The sequence below is a fragment of the Struthio camelus genome, chromosome W, assembly GCF_040807025.1.
Source record: "Struthio camelus isolate bStrCam1 chromosome W, bStrCam1.hap1, whole genome shotgun sequence".
Taxonomy (NCBI): Eukaryota; Metazoa; Chordata; class Aves; order Struthioniformes; family Struthionidae; genus Struthio; species Struthio camelus.
Window position 1 is genome coordinate 37,456,908 of NC_090981.1, and position 13,951 is coordinate 37,470,858.

Below are 13,951 nucleotides of genomic sequence, written 5' to 3' on the forward strand. Positions count from 1 at the left end.
GAAAGCTTCTAATATCCTGCTGTGCCGGTCTAGTCATCTTTTTTGCCTTGTTTTTCAAGATGGCCACTAGTTCCAAGTGAATTAGGAACCTGACCATGGTTGATTATTTCCCTCTCATATGCCACTAAAAAAGTAAAGTGTAGTTACTAAACTGGATAAGATTTGAACTGCTGTAATGAAAGACACCATTTCATTTTCAATTCGTTGAGCTTTCTTCTGCCAAAGTAATAAAGTTAAATACAAATATATTTTCGCATTTTGTAAACATCACAACAGAAGCTCCCAGTAACCCCCTGGTTTGAAAAAACGTTTTCTGCTCAAATATGTATTATTCAAATGACATGATACTGAGTCGTCTGGTGTCAGGAGATAAAAACACCAAAAAACAAAAACACATCAGTTTATGGTCTACATAGGTTTAAATATAGGCTTTTAACGAGTCAAGATAGAAGTATTTGGAAACAGTGAGATTAAGAACTATCCCAAAACTTGAATTCTTTGAAAGTGAGCCATTCAGAAAAACAAGAAACCACCACAAACCCAGAAATCCATTATGTTTAAAGACTAAGAGTCCCTTTTGATTTGTACTGAATATGTAGTGATGGTTTAAGTGACACTAATTAAATCTGTCTGCTTGAAGTTCATCGTAATTAACAGAGTATAGGCAAGTATATTACTTTTGTAATATTTTGGAGGCAATGCATGAAGTCATTTGAGTGTTTTTTCCCCCCTCTTAAAAATGAAGTTTTCACAAAAGTCGTATACAAGTTTAACAGTTGGAACAGAATGCTTATAGTGTGTTTGCCAGAAAAGCTCACCATTTTTGTTTACAAGTGTAATAAATCAGGAAGTAGAAATGATGTAGCAATAGAAAGCTAAGGCAAATACAATTTGTTTAAAACAAAACACCCCAAAAATCCCCACACAAGATCATACTAAAACTAGCGACCCAGAGAGCCTGTCAGGAGACAGTCATTTCTTTAGTCTTCCTCTAGAAACTAAAAGCTTCCTGTGGAAAGTTAAACACACCTACAGCTTTACAACCTCTTTTGTTTTGTTGTATAAAGAAACTATGGACTGCTATTTACCTTTAGAGCTACCTCCTCATGAAATGTAAATATTTAATATAACACTCATATTGCTACCCAAAAGTATTTCAAAAAAAAGTCATATTACATCATAACAAGACATGCTATTTGTACGTGTGATTTTTTTTTTGTTAACCATTGTAGCTTACCTGCATTACACCTCGCTCATTACTGAGCGTTCGAAGTTCATCCGAGTGTGCCACGCATATCTCATGCAAGGCTGCCAGATCACGAGATAAGTCAGTTCTAGAGTGCTCTGTAGTGTCTGGAAGCTCAGGAACATTCTGTAACAAAAATTACCAGAGCAGACTTAGAATGGTGAGTACCCAGCCGTAAAGGAAATTAAACAGTAGCTCTGTAGACCAGCCAATGCACTTGTTCTGATATTGCAAGCAAGTATCACACTGTTATTCTTCAGTTAAGTGTTCTGTCCCTGTTATCTAATAGAAACTATGTATTTCCTCATCTTCATAAGCATCCATTTTATGAGGAAATTTAATTATGGCTGCACATATATTTGATATGGAGTAAGCACAGAAGGTGTAACAGTGTCTCTTCCTACTAGGATTTTACTAAAAGGTCTGATGTTGCTATGCTACCTCTGAGCTGACCAGAAAGCTACAGAGGATAGAGATTCATCTTCTATCCTCCCTGCAAATGAGGAAGGATCCATCAAGTGGTTTTTTCAATGTAAATCAGGCAATAGTGGCAGCAAAAATACAAGATCTAGCAAGTCAGTAAAACCACTCATAAAATAATAATGTTGTAATTAAACCAGTATATTAATCCAACAGTAGACTAAAACCAACAGTTTTCAGAATCTTCATGCATAATCGGTCATTTAAAATAAGAAAAACTGGTACATCATAATATGCAGATCTTTCCATTTAACCAGAAAAAGGTGATATAAGGCAGCCTACCTGAATGCTCTTCCTTAAAATACTTATTTTTAATAGATTATCAAAATATTCTGAAATGTCTTGAGGTCACTTTCAAGGAACGAAGGAAGCTAGCCACATTTCTTTAATTTTCATTTTTAAAACAGATTCTTGGTTTAAAAATATACATACACGAACTCCTGAATACTATACTTTGAGTATGATAGAGCTATTAGACAAAACATTTTCAAAGATAATTACAATTGCTATTTTCTCTCAAACTACAACATCTAGAATGCATGTAGTAAGACATTTTGTGATATATAACAAATCCAGCACAGCATTTTTTTTTAAACATCAAAATTTGCAATCTCTGATTGAAACCATAGGACAAATTACACAATTTTCTTTTTAAAAATTTATTTTAAAACCCTGCTATTTTTGACCAGAAATCCAGTGGAGATAAGATCTATTTGGGCAAGGCATGTCCACAGCAGTGCTACAGGAATAAAATCTAATAGAGCATTTCATGCTTTTAACTATGCATGACAGGTCAGGAATCTGCAGGTTCTATACACACACAAGATTAAATTTATTCAGGAATAAGCATTCAAAATTGTGTGGAAACTGATCCATTTTTAAGCTATTTAGTAAGACTTTAAATGAAATTTCTTTACAGTTCTTGTTATGTAGCTTCCAATAAAATTTACCTTTTTTTAAAAGTCACTTACCCCAAGCTCATCTAGGAACATGATCATGCGATGTTTGTTACTCTTGATGAATGGATTTACACCCTCCATATACGGTTCCTAGTAATTTTTAAAAAAGTATTCATTAAAATAAAGCAACACTAATTTAACAGTCACACTGAAATGAACATGTTGCAGAGACAAATGACATTGCAAGACAAGTGCATTATCTGGAGTGAGTTTATGTTTTCAAGTGAATTTCTAAGGACTAGTATATAACCAGTCAGAAGACAGTACTTTCTGTATTCCAGATTAATTCAGAAATTGTTTGTTTACATAGGCATACAGAGGACATAATCTGAAATATTTAAGATGCACGTCCCTGCAACTGCAATAACAAATGCTGTACTTTCAAAGATAACATCAGGACATAAGTGCCCTCCTTGTTCTTTCATTAATGCTTCCATCAAGTTGTGTCTCTCACAACTAGCTTTATAATGGCAGCCTGAAGTCACTTTCTTTCATTATGTTTAAGTCAACAGATTTATTGTTCATCCACGTTGCAGCTTGGGAACCAAAACAGACCAGTTGTTGTTGGCCCATTCTTAATGAAACAATAGAAACTTTATTGCAAGCTAAGGCTTTCCAGTGCAACTTCTAAAGCTGATTTACAGTGTTCTTTATGTCAAACTACGAAAATGAATACAAATAGAAGGGTTGTTTCAACATGCTGTAGAACAGAAACCACCAATCTAATGAATGAGTTGAGCAAAAGTAGAGTGAAAGGGGGAAGGAGAACAAGAGTCAGGTTAACAGTTGTTCATTTGTTTCAGAATTTAATATTCTATACCCAACTGGGAGTTAAGCCCTGATTGGTTTCAATTTGAAAGTGAATTATTACATGGTCTGAATTTGCAAGCAAATTGTTACATACAGTAAAAATGGGCGTGGAACGTATTTCAAGTTTCTGTACAGAGGGATGACAACATTACTGAAAGATGTTTCTTCTTTCTGACCTCAAATAATCAATGGAAATGCAAAAAAACTTTCCATCATCTACTTCAGACTGATAACACACCCTTCTTGAACTTACTCCGTCTAGTCACAAATTCCTGCTCTAGCAATTCTCAGTTGTCTTTTTGATATAGGTATTCCTGAAGAAAATTCATCCATTTTACCATCACATATTCATTTCCTTTGTGGATGGATGGCTGCCTGTCTGCCTTTCCTCTCCCACTTCTCCAGCTCCCACTCAGAAAATACTGGCGTATGACCCTTTTGGTCGCAGAGAGCAAAAAAAAAAAGAAACAGTCAACATACCTCCCCTGTTTTTTCTGGAACAAATGACTGAGTATCTGTGCCCTCATAGCATCAAAACATGCTCACATCCCTCTCTGTAATACCTACTAGTATGGTCACTGGTTCATCAATTACTTTAAGAGATGGTTTCTGCTGTTCATGCTACTGAGTTCAAAATCTACAGGGGATGTACCAAGGCATTAATACAAGTTTCTAGATCACTCATACTCAAACGATTATGGCTCCTCTTCCCCACTTCGGCCACTTTACGCTACTGCTATAGTTCAGATCAACAGCCTCTTTAGCTCCAACTGAACAGGACAGAAGAAATTGCAGGAAAAAAGCCTGATGAGGACACTCAGGCCACATACCAGGCTTTGCACAAGAAACTGGCAGCATATTTTATGCCTGTAATTCAACATGAACAATGAAACGTATTGGAAACAGTTCTATGCTGTTCTCAGTGTGCAAAATTATATTCACCTTGGCTCCAAATTCAACCAGATTTGCTAAATTCTGCACGGACTTGGCGACCAGCGTCAGTGTTCTTGCAGCAGTAGCGGAAGGAGAATCTGAGAGGAATACCAAGTAAAGAGTTACCAGCCATTTCATTTAAAACTACCAGCAGTCACATGAAACTTAAGCTCTTCTCCAATTCAGTTTTATCATTGAATTAAATACTTGATATTTTTCACATGGAGTTAGTTATAACATTTCACTTGAAGTAAAAGTGTTGTGGACTTAGTTACTAAAAGAAGAAGAAAATGAATATGCACATCTCATTTTCTGTACTAGTCTTTTACAGAAGAAGCATGCAAAATATTGTTCCTCAGAAGCTTAAGTTTAAAAATAGCTCTGTGAATTAACTGAAAAGCCTTCTCACAAAAATGAAACGCTTCTGTTAAAAGGAGGAATATTTGTTGTTAAAATAAAAAAATTAGTTTACCTTTTTCCTTACATGCAATCGTGGTGTGCATATCCAAGATAGAACTACTTACTGTACAAAGCAAAAACGCAAGTGCAAGCACTTAATGCTAACATGTTAGTTAAAACTCTCCCCTCCCCCACCAAGTGACAGTACCAGGAGCTTCTTGCCAAATATTTTCTGCAGTTATGGTCAAACCTAGCTTTCTGCTTATAGGCTGATATAAGGGTGTCTAAATTGTCATGATCGTTATATAAGCACTGAATTTTTCTATTCTTTGCAAGAATGCTGTATTAATTTGTCCATTCATTTGTTCATCGTGTATGCGCATCATTTGATCTCCTAACTTCTTCCCTGCTCTCCCTCCAGCACTGCAATCCATTGAAAAGTAATATCTAGCTTTCTATGCATAGCTGGAGCTTAGACTGAGGCACTAATACAACTAATCTCAGTAGCTCATAGCATTTAGCACTTGGTAACCTACATCCCTTTGAAGAAGCATTGGTGGAAAACATTTTTAGCCTTAGAACTTGGAACTTCAGATTTGGAGAAGTGATCTAAAAGTTTAAAAAAAATTTAAGAAGGTTGAAACACAGGACTTGCTTTTGAAACTAAGATTTTTGTGAAAAGCTGTTGAAGCAACAGGATAGACACACTGCTGCTGAAAACTAAACTGTATCTATACATCCAGACGTCAAGGTATTTTTTCCCCCCCTCCCATTACAGGGAGAATGTATACGGGAAGCTTTTGTCCTAAAAGTAAAGCTCCCCCCCCCCCTTTTTTTAAAAGCAGCTCTAGAAACTCTATAAAGACTCTTAAGTTTACTTGGCAATAGTCAAGAATATTAGTTGGACTTCTGAACAGAACTTAAACACTTATGGACAAGCTTAAAAGGGATTTATGCAAATTCATGTGTGGTAATTCCATTTACAGCTATAGACACAGTGGACTCAATGTAGTTCCCGAGTCAGGAAGTTACTAACTCACAAATTATCTGAATAAAATATTGAAAGACAGAACACTGTACAAGGCTGTATTTTCTTAACCGTCTTCCCTAAAACATGTATGAAAATTATAGGGTGAGAGAAACGAACTTTTGGGTTGATACAGGTCTTCTCATTTGGTATACCTTGAAGACTTAAAGAAAGAGGGCAGAAAATATGCAATGTTGTCTGGAATTGCCCTAAAAAACAAACCTTGGATGTCCTACTATTCTAGTTTTCCCACCAGCAGTTTATGCCTTTCCTTTCTTCCTCACATGAGGAATACAGCAAGACTTCAGCCCCGAAATCCTTTCAACACAGCCTTACGTCTAGAACAACAGTAACAAATTTAATAGTTGATGCTTGCATAAGATCTCAACTACATCTGTAATTTAAAAATGCCTAGAAATATTTTTAGGCGCTTAAGCCAACTGCCATGGAATAACCCATGCCTTCACTGTTAAAGCTTTGCAGCAGGAAAGCCCCATGCAAACCATCAGACATGGTCCCTGATGCACGCCAACACCCAGATCATACCTAAGAACTGTTTGGGAGAATGCTATCTAATGTCAGCCAGAATGGTACCACTGACCAACACAGCAATTCTGCAATCTTGTTCTAGCAAACAGCAATGTTCCCTGTCAGTTTTATTAGTATATACACACTCTATGTAGGAAGCACCAAAAATTAGAGTAACACTTTCTTTATGCTACAAGAATGCTCACTCTGGCAAGCCAATAGGAATTCTCTATGGCCTTTAGTCAAACAAGATTACCATCTCAAGTCTGCACGACCCAGCCTTTCTGAATGCTACACCTCTTGCTCTCATCTTTTAAGATTCCTTTTTTGAGACTGGCCATACTTAACAAGTCAAAGTAAAGTAAAGTCTTCTGCAATTTCTGGAAGTTATCTGAACAGCAGTTTCAGGCAAGTTATTCAAGCATAATTTTCTAGGTACACAAACATATCCCAGGCTCTGCAGACACATTTTCAGCTCTCTCAATTTTTTTCATTTAAGAGATAAAACTGAATCTCAGCTATAGGCTTTGGAATTGTGTTGTATTTGAAAGGAGATCTGAAGACCAGCACACACTTAACTTTTACACATGGTTAGAATACATTATTCTGCCAGACTGTAACTCAGAGTTCAATATTATATCATTTAAATACCACAAAGCATGTTTACAAGACATTGGGGATAAACCCTGTCTAACCTTTGAGGTAGACTTTGGCTGCTATAGGGAGAAAGTCAATCAAGTGATGTGGACAACATGACGTTGGACACTGTTCAAAGAAAAACTTCATATTTTGCTAGATTAGATGCTAAAGAAAATTCATGCCTATTACTGTATAAAGTATGAATTCAGTCTGAAGCATATAGTCACCTGAGATGATATTAAACATCCTTGGGTTCAGGATAGCAGGACAAATCAGCCGAAGAAAAACAAAGCCACTGAAATGGGAAGAAAATTGTATTTTGTTCAATAATAAAGTCAGAAAATGAATGTAAAATTTTGTACTGTTAAGGATTCAAGTCAGTGTGGAAGTCTTTTTGATACAGGTAACAAATAACCAGCCTGCACTCTGTGAACATGCTTGTTAATTGAGAAAGTCTTCATATGACTTCATTAAGCCCATTTTCAGTTTTTGTCCCAGTTGATTTCCCAATTAAGGTGAACCTCTGAAACCACTTTGAAAGAAACCTGCACGATAAAGCCATACTGAAACCAATCCAAGTCCAAACTGCCTTCAAAAAGGAGGAGCGCCTGGTCTCCCACCTCCCACAAATAAGCGTTCCTGTGTCTGCTATGGCAAGTAATTCATCCTGTAGCCACCTGCTCTTCCAAATGGAGACAGGGAAAGCAGGAGTGCATAGTCAGAACGGCAGCAACCATTCGTTTGGCAGCAACATAACCTTCACTCAACTTAAGCAAATCCATATCCTGATGACAGTACGCTATCCAAGAAGAATAATTCTGAATCAGACACCTTCCTTACAGAAGTAATTGTTGCCACTTGTTGACAATCTAAAAAGCTGGGGAAAAGCGCTTTGTTTGACTGCAGAACTAGGAAATCATCCAATAGGAACCTAAAATAGCCTTCAGGTTAGCATGAGAAAAGTCTAACTTTGTTAATAGCTGAAGTAAAATACATCCACCTCAGGTTAACCATAATTCTGGAAGACTGCTATACAATGAAATGACATATGGACTAACAGAAGTAATCTAAATCATCTCTCATTTTATTCAGAGTGCTTGGATAGTACTAGCAGACTGGTTTTTCACTGCAGCAATTCCAAAGCCTGACCACTTAACAAAAGAAGGGTAGGAGACTTGACACTACCTTGCTTGTTGAAAAGTAATCAGCAATGGTATTGTCCATTATTATTTGGAAATGATACATGGCAGCAGTGAGGTTGGGCACCTTCCTTATGTCCAAAACACCTGAATTCTACTATGCTGTTACAACAGTTTCTTATTTCTTCAGGAACGATGAATTCTGGGCTGATAAGGCAACAGTTCTGGCCAACTGTGAAGAATATTTTCCATGCTGTTAACTTAAAGCTATAAGGAAGTAGTTTGGAGGTCATGGCACATAAAATAGTTTCTCTTTTAGACAGCCTGAAACTGAAGGCACCTGAGGTATGAAACTGGATCAGCCTTGCAGACCTGGGAGATATGGGGCTTCTTACACTGGTTAAGCTGCTTAAATTAAGAATGAGTCAATACTTAAGGGTGGGGTTTACAACCAGACAGAAACAGCAGCACCTTCTGAATGATATATCAGGGCAGCTACTCAGACACTTCGAAACTACCCACCCATCTCTGAATAACTTGATCATATTTAATCATGGACCAAAGCCAGTGCAACAAAAGACAATATGATGTTCTTCACTGAAGGCTGCAGAACTCTACTGCATGGAGGAGTCACAAATATCTACTTGTGCACACTAAGAGGATGAGAGAAGGATTCAATATTTATAGCATCCAGCATAAAATCTGGTTGCTGTAAGTTTTGGAAACGAGGAAAAATTCTAAACATATCCACTTACGGAAAGCCACCGGTTCTCTGGAGGTGGGGAGGCACAGGGAGAGACACTGTACTCACTTCTAAGTTCTACACCCCTGCTATAGGCTAGCCCCAACACCTCTTTTAATAGCAGTCTCAGTTTGAAGGCAAAACCCCTGCAGTAGGTGCTAACTGACATAAGCCAAGGTTTCTGGTGTCAAAACGATAAAACAGAGCCAAAGACAAGTTGGTCTGGAAGACTGCCTCCAATGGGAGATTAACCTCAGCAAATCATATCGGTGCCAGATACTATACTTGTCTACCAACAAGTTAGACCCGCAAAAAAGGTAAAGCAAATGAAGGAGAGACGTGGCTCTGATACCCTTAAACCACCAGTATCATTTACAAAAACAGTGCCAAGACCTCACCTTATGTCAAAGATTTTTGTTTGATATGCACTGGCAAAAGATAAGTCAAGGGAAAAATTTGTTTATTCAATTTGATGAATAAGGACTGGAGCTTTTATACTCAATGTCAGCTCAGAGAAGCCAGGTTTAGTAGCCTGCAACTTTTTTATAGGGGCTCTAGACTGTTTCAGCATGATTGGGCTGGAGCAGAGAAATGAAACAAAAGTGGGACAACATAGACCTACTTATTTTCAGAAATCAGAGTGTGTTATCAGCACTAGGAGGCTTCACTGATACAGAAAACCATGTATTCTGACGCAGACAGTACCTAAGTAAAATCTAGTGACAATCCAATTATCTTTCTGAGAAGACATTAATTTCCCTATCCTGTCAGGTCTTACAAATGTAAGACTTTCCAGTAATTAACACACACTGCAGAAGAGTCCCTGGATAAGACATGGTCCCCCCAGATGGCATATGACAGAAACATGACCTTCAGAGGTCACTGCTCTCTACAAATATCACAAAGGTTAACTATCAACTTTGAGAGAAGCTTTTCTTTCCAAATATGAACCGGAAAAAAACATTGTAGATAAGTTTGTAAAACTTAAAAATACAAGTAAATTGAAAGTTTAAACTACTAAAGTAAAGCTATGCTGACATCTATACTATTCGGGCAAGGCTCTAAATGCACAACTAAGAATCTAGTAAGCTTTCAATCCTTAATCGGGATATCATGCCTCAGTATCATAAAGATCTTTAATACTGTTGTAACATATATAAGTAAATGCTATAAAGTTTTAGCACTGAAAGAAAAACAGTTGAAGTATGTAATAATAAGACTTCAAAATATTATTTTCAGCACAGAATAGTGAGAAGTAACTTACCTAACAACTCTGGTTCTCATGGTGGTGTTAGCTGGCCACTTGTTTTGAACAGACTTCTGCAAGCAGCCATAAATATACCTCAATGTTCTGTAAAAATTATAGCTAATTAGCCTTTCCATTAAATTTTGCAGAATCAAAAAAAAAAAGCTGATCAGCAATGATCTAGTCCAACCTCTTGCTTTATGAGGAAGTATTACCAACACTACATTTATAATTTAGACAAATTTTAAATTAACTTTAAAAGACTGCTGTGACACTCCCTTTACAAATGGCAAAGAAAGTCCTTCCTCAGTACACGCTATTTGTGTGGTTAAGATTTGATGATTATTCAGATGCACATTCAATGTTTCATTATCATTTGTTTGCTATTGCTCAAATAGCGTTTCATTTTAAGAAAGGACAGGATGATTTGGTCTTTTTTTAAATTTTGCCCTTTTAAACTGAATGATTAACAAATTTTCTTTCCATAAATAAGGGGTAGGTGATTAAAAGTAGATGAGCAAGTAGAGTAATACTTCTATCCCATCAAAAAGTGGGAGTACTGTGGTATATTTCCAGAAACGTTGTGAGCTGCATCATCTACTACAAAGGAAGGTAACTTCTATTGCTAACCTTGCCATCACCAACATGAAATAAATTTCTATGCTACCCTACTACTGCAATATTCAGGTTTTTTTTTTTAAATATTAAAAGCCAATGATGCAGTGAAAGAAAACACTTAGTATTATGCACTTTTTATCAAATGGTTCAAATATAAACCATGAGCATAAATTTTAGAACTAAAAAAAAAGTCATTCTACAACCACGCGTTCATAGTTTTAATATGTTGTTAATAATCCATCCCGTCTTCCCACCCAAGAGAAAGAGGAAGACAGGAAAGAATTTTTAATCAACTTAAATATATACAGCCGCTAACTGCTATCTGTCTGCTAACAGGTACTGTCTTCTACCTCTGTGGAAACAGTATATTGATATTTTTATTTTTCTTCTTTCCCTTATTCCTTGGATCTAGCAGCTTCCCCCCTCAAACAAAAGCACAAACGTGTGCTAGCCAGAAGCTTTTGTGCAAAAAGCACAATTAATTCCTGAAAATTGTATTTATTTTCCTCTGTGCCTATAACAACCCTGAAGAAGTTAGTCTTAGGACCAATTAGTAGAAGATGAACCAGTAAGAACACCATTAATGTGCAACGTAAATCACACAAACAGGAATTTTCAAATACAAATTTGAACAGAAGAGCGCATACTTACGGAGGCAGTATCTCTGCAGCCATGAATATTTTCTCCACCAATTCTGACAGTATACTGAGTAGATGTGCCAAATTAGTGTTTACATCTTCATTTTTTTCCAACTTCGAGGGATTTAACTAAAGCCAAAAGAAAAAACATGGACTAAATTTCTTCTCCTACGCAGAACTACATCTAAAATTTGGTAATACGGCACACTGAATAGTACTTCAAACTAAATTAATATTCTGCTGTTGTGCAAGTTGCAGGCTCTTAGAGAATTTAAGTGTCTGCTTCAATGGCTAGCCAGGAAATTAATAAGAACAAGTAACATTTTTACGTTTTAGTATACTATGCATAGCTTTTAATAGCACAGACACCGAACACTATCCATCCACATAACCTTTTCATATCTTTTAATCCAATCTTCTGAGGATCCCCATCCTTTCTGCAATTAAGTTAGAGTGAAACACAGAAGTTAAGAGGATTCGTTTAGAAAAAGAGATAGAGTCAATAACAAGCAGTTAATAACATCATGTAGTTATAATAAATTAAGTTCAGATAGAGTTTTCTATTAGATCTGGAGTTTACCAGAAACTATTTAGGTTAGGCCATTCCATACATGCTACAGACCAGCATACAATCACTAAAGAATGAACACGCAATTTAAAGAAGTATGAATAAAAAACATTTTAAAAGTGCTACTATATTGTTCAAGCCAACATCTAGAAAAAAAATCTCCTAATGAGTCCAGCTGCTGTATTTCTCATGTAAATGAAGTTTAGTTCTGAAAGATTATTAAGTGCATCTAAATCTAATGTTTTATGTTTGCGTTAAATACAACAACCACCACTAAGTAACTGTTTCAACAAATCAAAGTGTTTAAAACCATGGTTTAAAGTATCACCTCACAGGACTGCTTGCTCTCCATTATCTTTAATATAGAGTCTTTCAGTGCATGGTGAACAAAACGTGTAGCTGTGGCTTTCATATACTGCTCCATAAGTGTACTTGCTAAAGTGGTGGCACGAAACAAGGTAGTAGCTTCATCTGAAAAAAAGATAGTAAAATGAAAAAGTTGAGAAAAGATGACAACAAAAAGTAGAGGAAAAAAAGGCTGCATTTATAATTTCATATATCATGTAACTGAGGGGACAGAAGAGAATAAAAGGAAGACACTGGAGCCCTACCCTTCTCCTTCCGCCCAGCTCCCCAGTTTCAGTAAACTGAATTCAACGTTAGGGTAATTAGTACAGTACCTTCCATGCTTATTTCCCTGTCGTTTAGTGTTCGTAACAACAGTGACTCAAGCTTTTCATGAAGAAAAATCTTCAATAAAATGCCTGCCAGCAGTGTTCTGTCCTGTCCACAAACACGCGATAAGGCATAGACTACATGCAGCTCTTTTTGGAGTATAAGCTGAAAGAAAAACAGAACAGAACACTTCTGTATAGCACAGCTTTGGAAAACTGATATAATATAACGATAGTGACATCTGTATGTCACCGCAAGTGGTGCTTAAAGAGGTCAACCAACGTTACTGAAGCCTGTCTCAAATAACAGGCAAAATGAATCGTTTTGACAGATAAACTAAGGAGAGTTAAACAACTTGATACCTCTTTAAACTCACTGTATTCCTCTTCTGGCATGATCCTCTCCATAGAATATCGTGCTCGAACACGCAAAGATCCTGGCTCAATACCCTTTAAGGGTACATGGGAACTGAGCTGAAACCACTCATCTGTTGCATGTCCTTTCTGTAATCGGCTTAACTGGCAACGCATAAACACTAAAGGAAAAAACATCATTCACATAAGTTATTTCCAGCAAAACAGTGCTCGTATTGAATAAAAGCATTTTATTTTCAGTGCATGTCATCTTGTTTCAGTAAGAGTATTAAAAAAAAAATTTATGCCCTCAATATATAAGCAGATAATTGTTTCAGTGGTTTTACAGACTCACATAAACTCAATCTGAAATATAAAGCATTCTGTAAATAAAGTATACATATACATTTGAAAACACCACACAAATATTAATAGTTTTCTTTGTAACACCCAAATATCACAAAATTAAAGTGGTTGAGGTTGGAAGGGACCTTTACAGATCATCTAGTCCAACCCCCCCCCCCCCCCAACACACACACTCAAGCAGCATAACCTAGAGCATGTTGCCTGAGATCACATCCAGACGGCTTGTGACTATCTCCAAGGACGCAGACTTCACAACCTCTCCGGTCAAGCTGTTCCAGTGCTCAAGTCACCCTCACAGTAAAGAAGTCTTTCCTTATGTTCAGATAGAGCTTCCTGCATTTCAGTTTGTGCCTGTTGCCCCTCGTCCTGTCACCAGGTGCCACTGAAGAGAGTCTGCCTCCATCCTCTTTAAATCTCCCCTTCAGATGTTTATATGCATTGATAAAATCCCCCTTGAGCCTTCTCTTCTCCAACCTCAATAGTCCCTGCTCTCTCAGCCTTTTCTCACGAGAGATGCTCTAAGTCTCTTAATCATCTTTGCGGCCCTTCACTGGACTCCCTCCGGTAGCTCCGTATATCTTGTAC

At 36.9% G+C, this 13,951-nt stretch overlaps 1 protein-coding gene across 1 annotated transcript in view; it reads right to left on the reverse strand.

Moving 5' to 3' along the window:
- The window catches only part of LOC104150537 (ras GTPase-activating protein 1), a 63,635-nt gene that overhangs the window by 1,820 nt on the left and 47,864 nt on the right, over positions 1 to 13,951 (reverse strand). The window contains exons 16-24 of the mRNA XM_068924674.1: positions 13,010 to 13,182; positions 12,653 to 12,812; positions 12,301 to 12,443; positions 11,418 to 11,533; positions 10,167 to 10,253; positions 7,249 to 7,316; positions 4,438 to 4,526; positions 2,698 to 2,775; positions 1,238 to 1,372 (exon numbers count right to left, since the gene is read on the reverse strand). Of these exons, the coding sequence (XP_068780775.1) occupies positions 1,238 to 1,372; positions 2,698 to 2,775; positions 4,438 to 4,526; positions 7,249 to 7,316; positions 10,167 to 10,253; positions 11,418 to 11,533; positions 12,301 to 12,443; positions 12,653 to 12,812; positions 13,010 to 13,182 (1,049 nt within the window). The remainder of the gene's footprint in view (positions 1 to 1,237; positions 1,373 to 2,697; positions 2,776 to 4,437; positions 4,527 to 7,248; positions 7,317 to 10,166; positions 10,254 to 11,417; positions 11,534 to 12,300; positions 12,444 to 12,652; positions 12,813 to 13,009; positions 13,183 to 13,951) is intronic.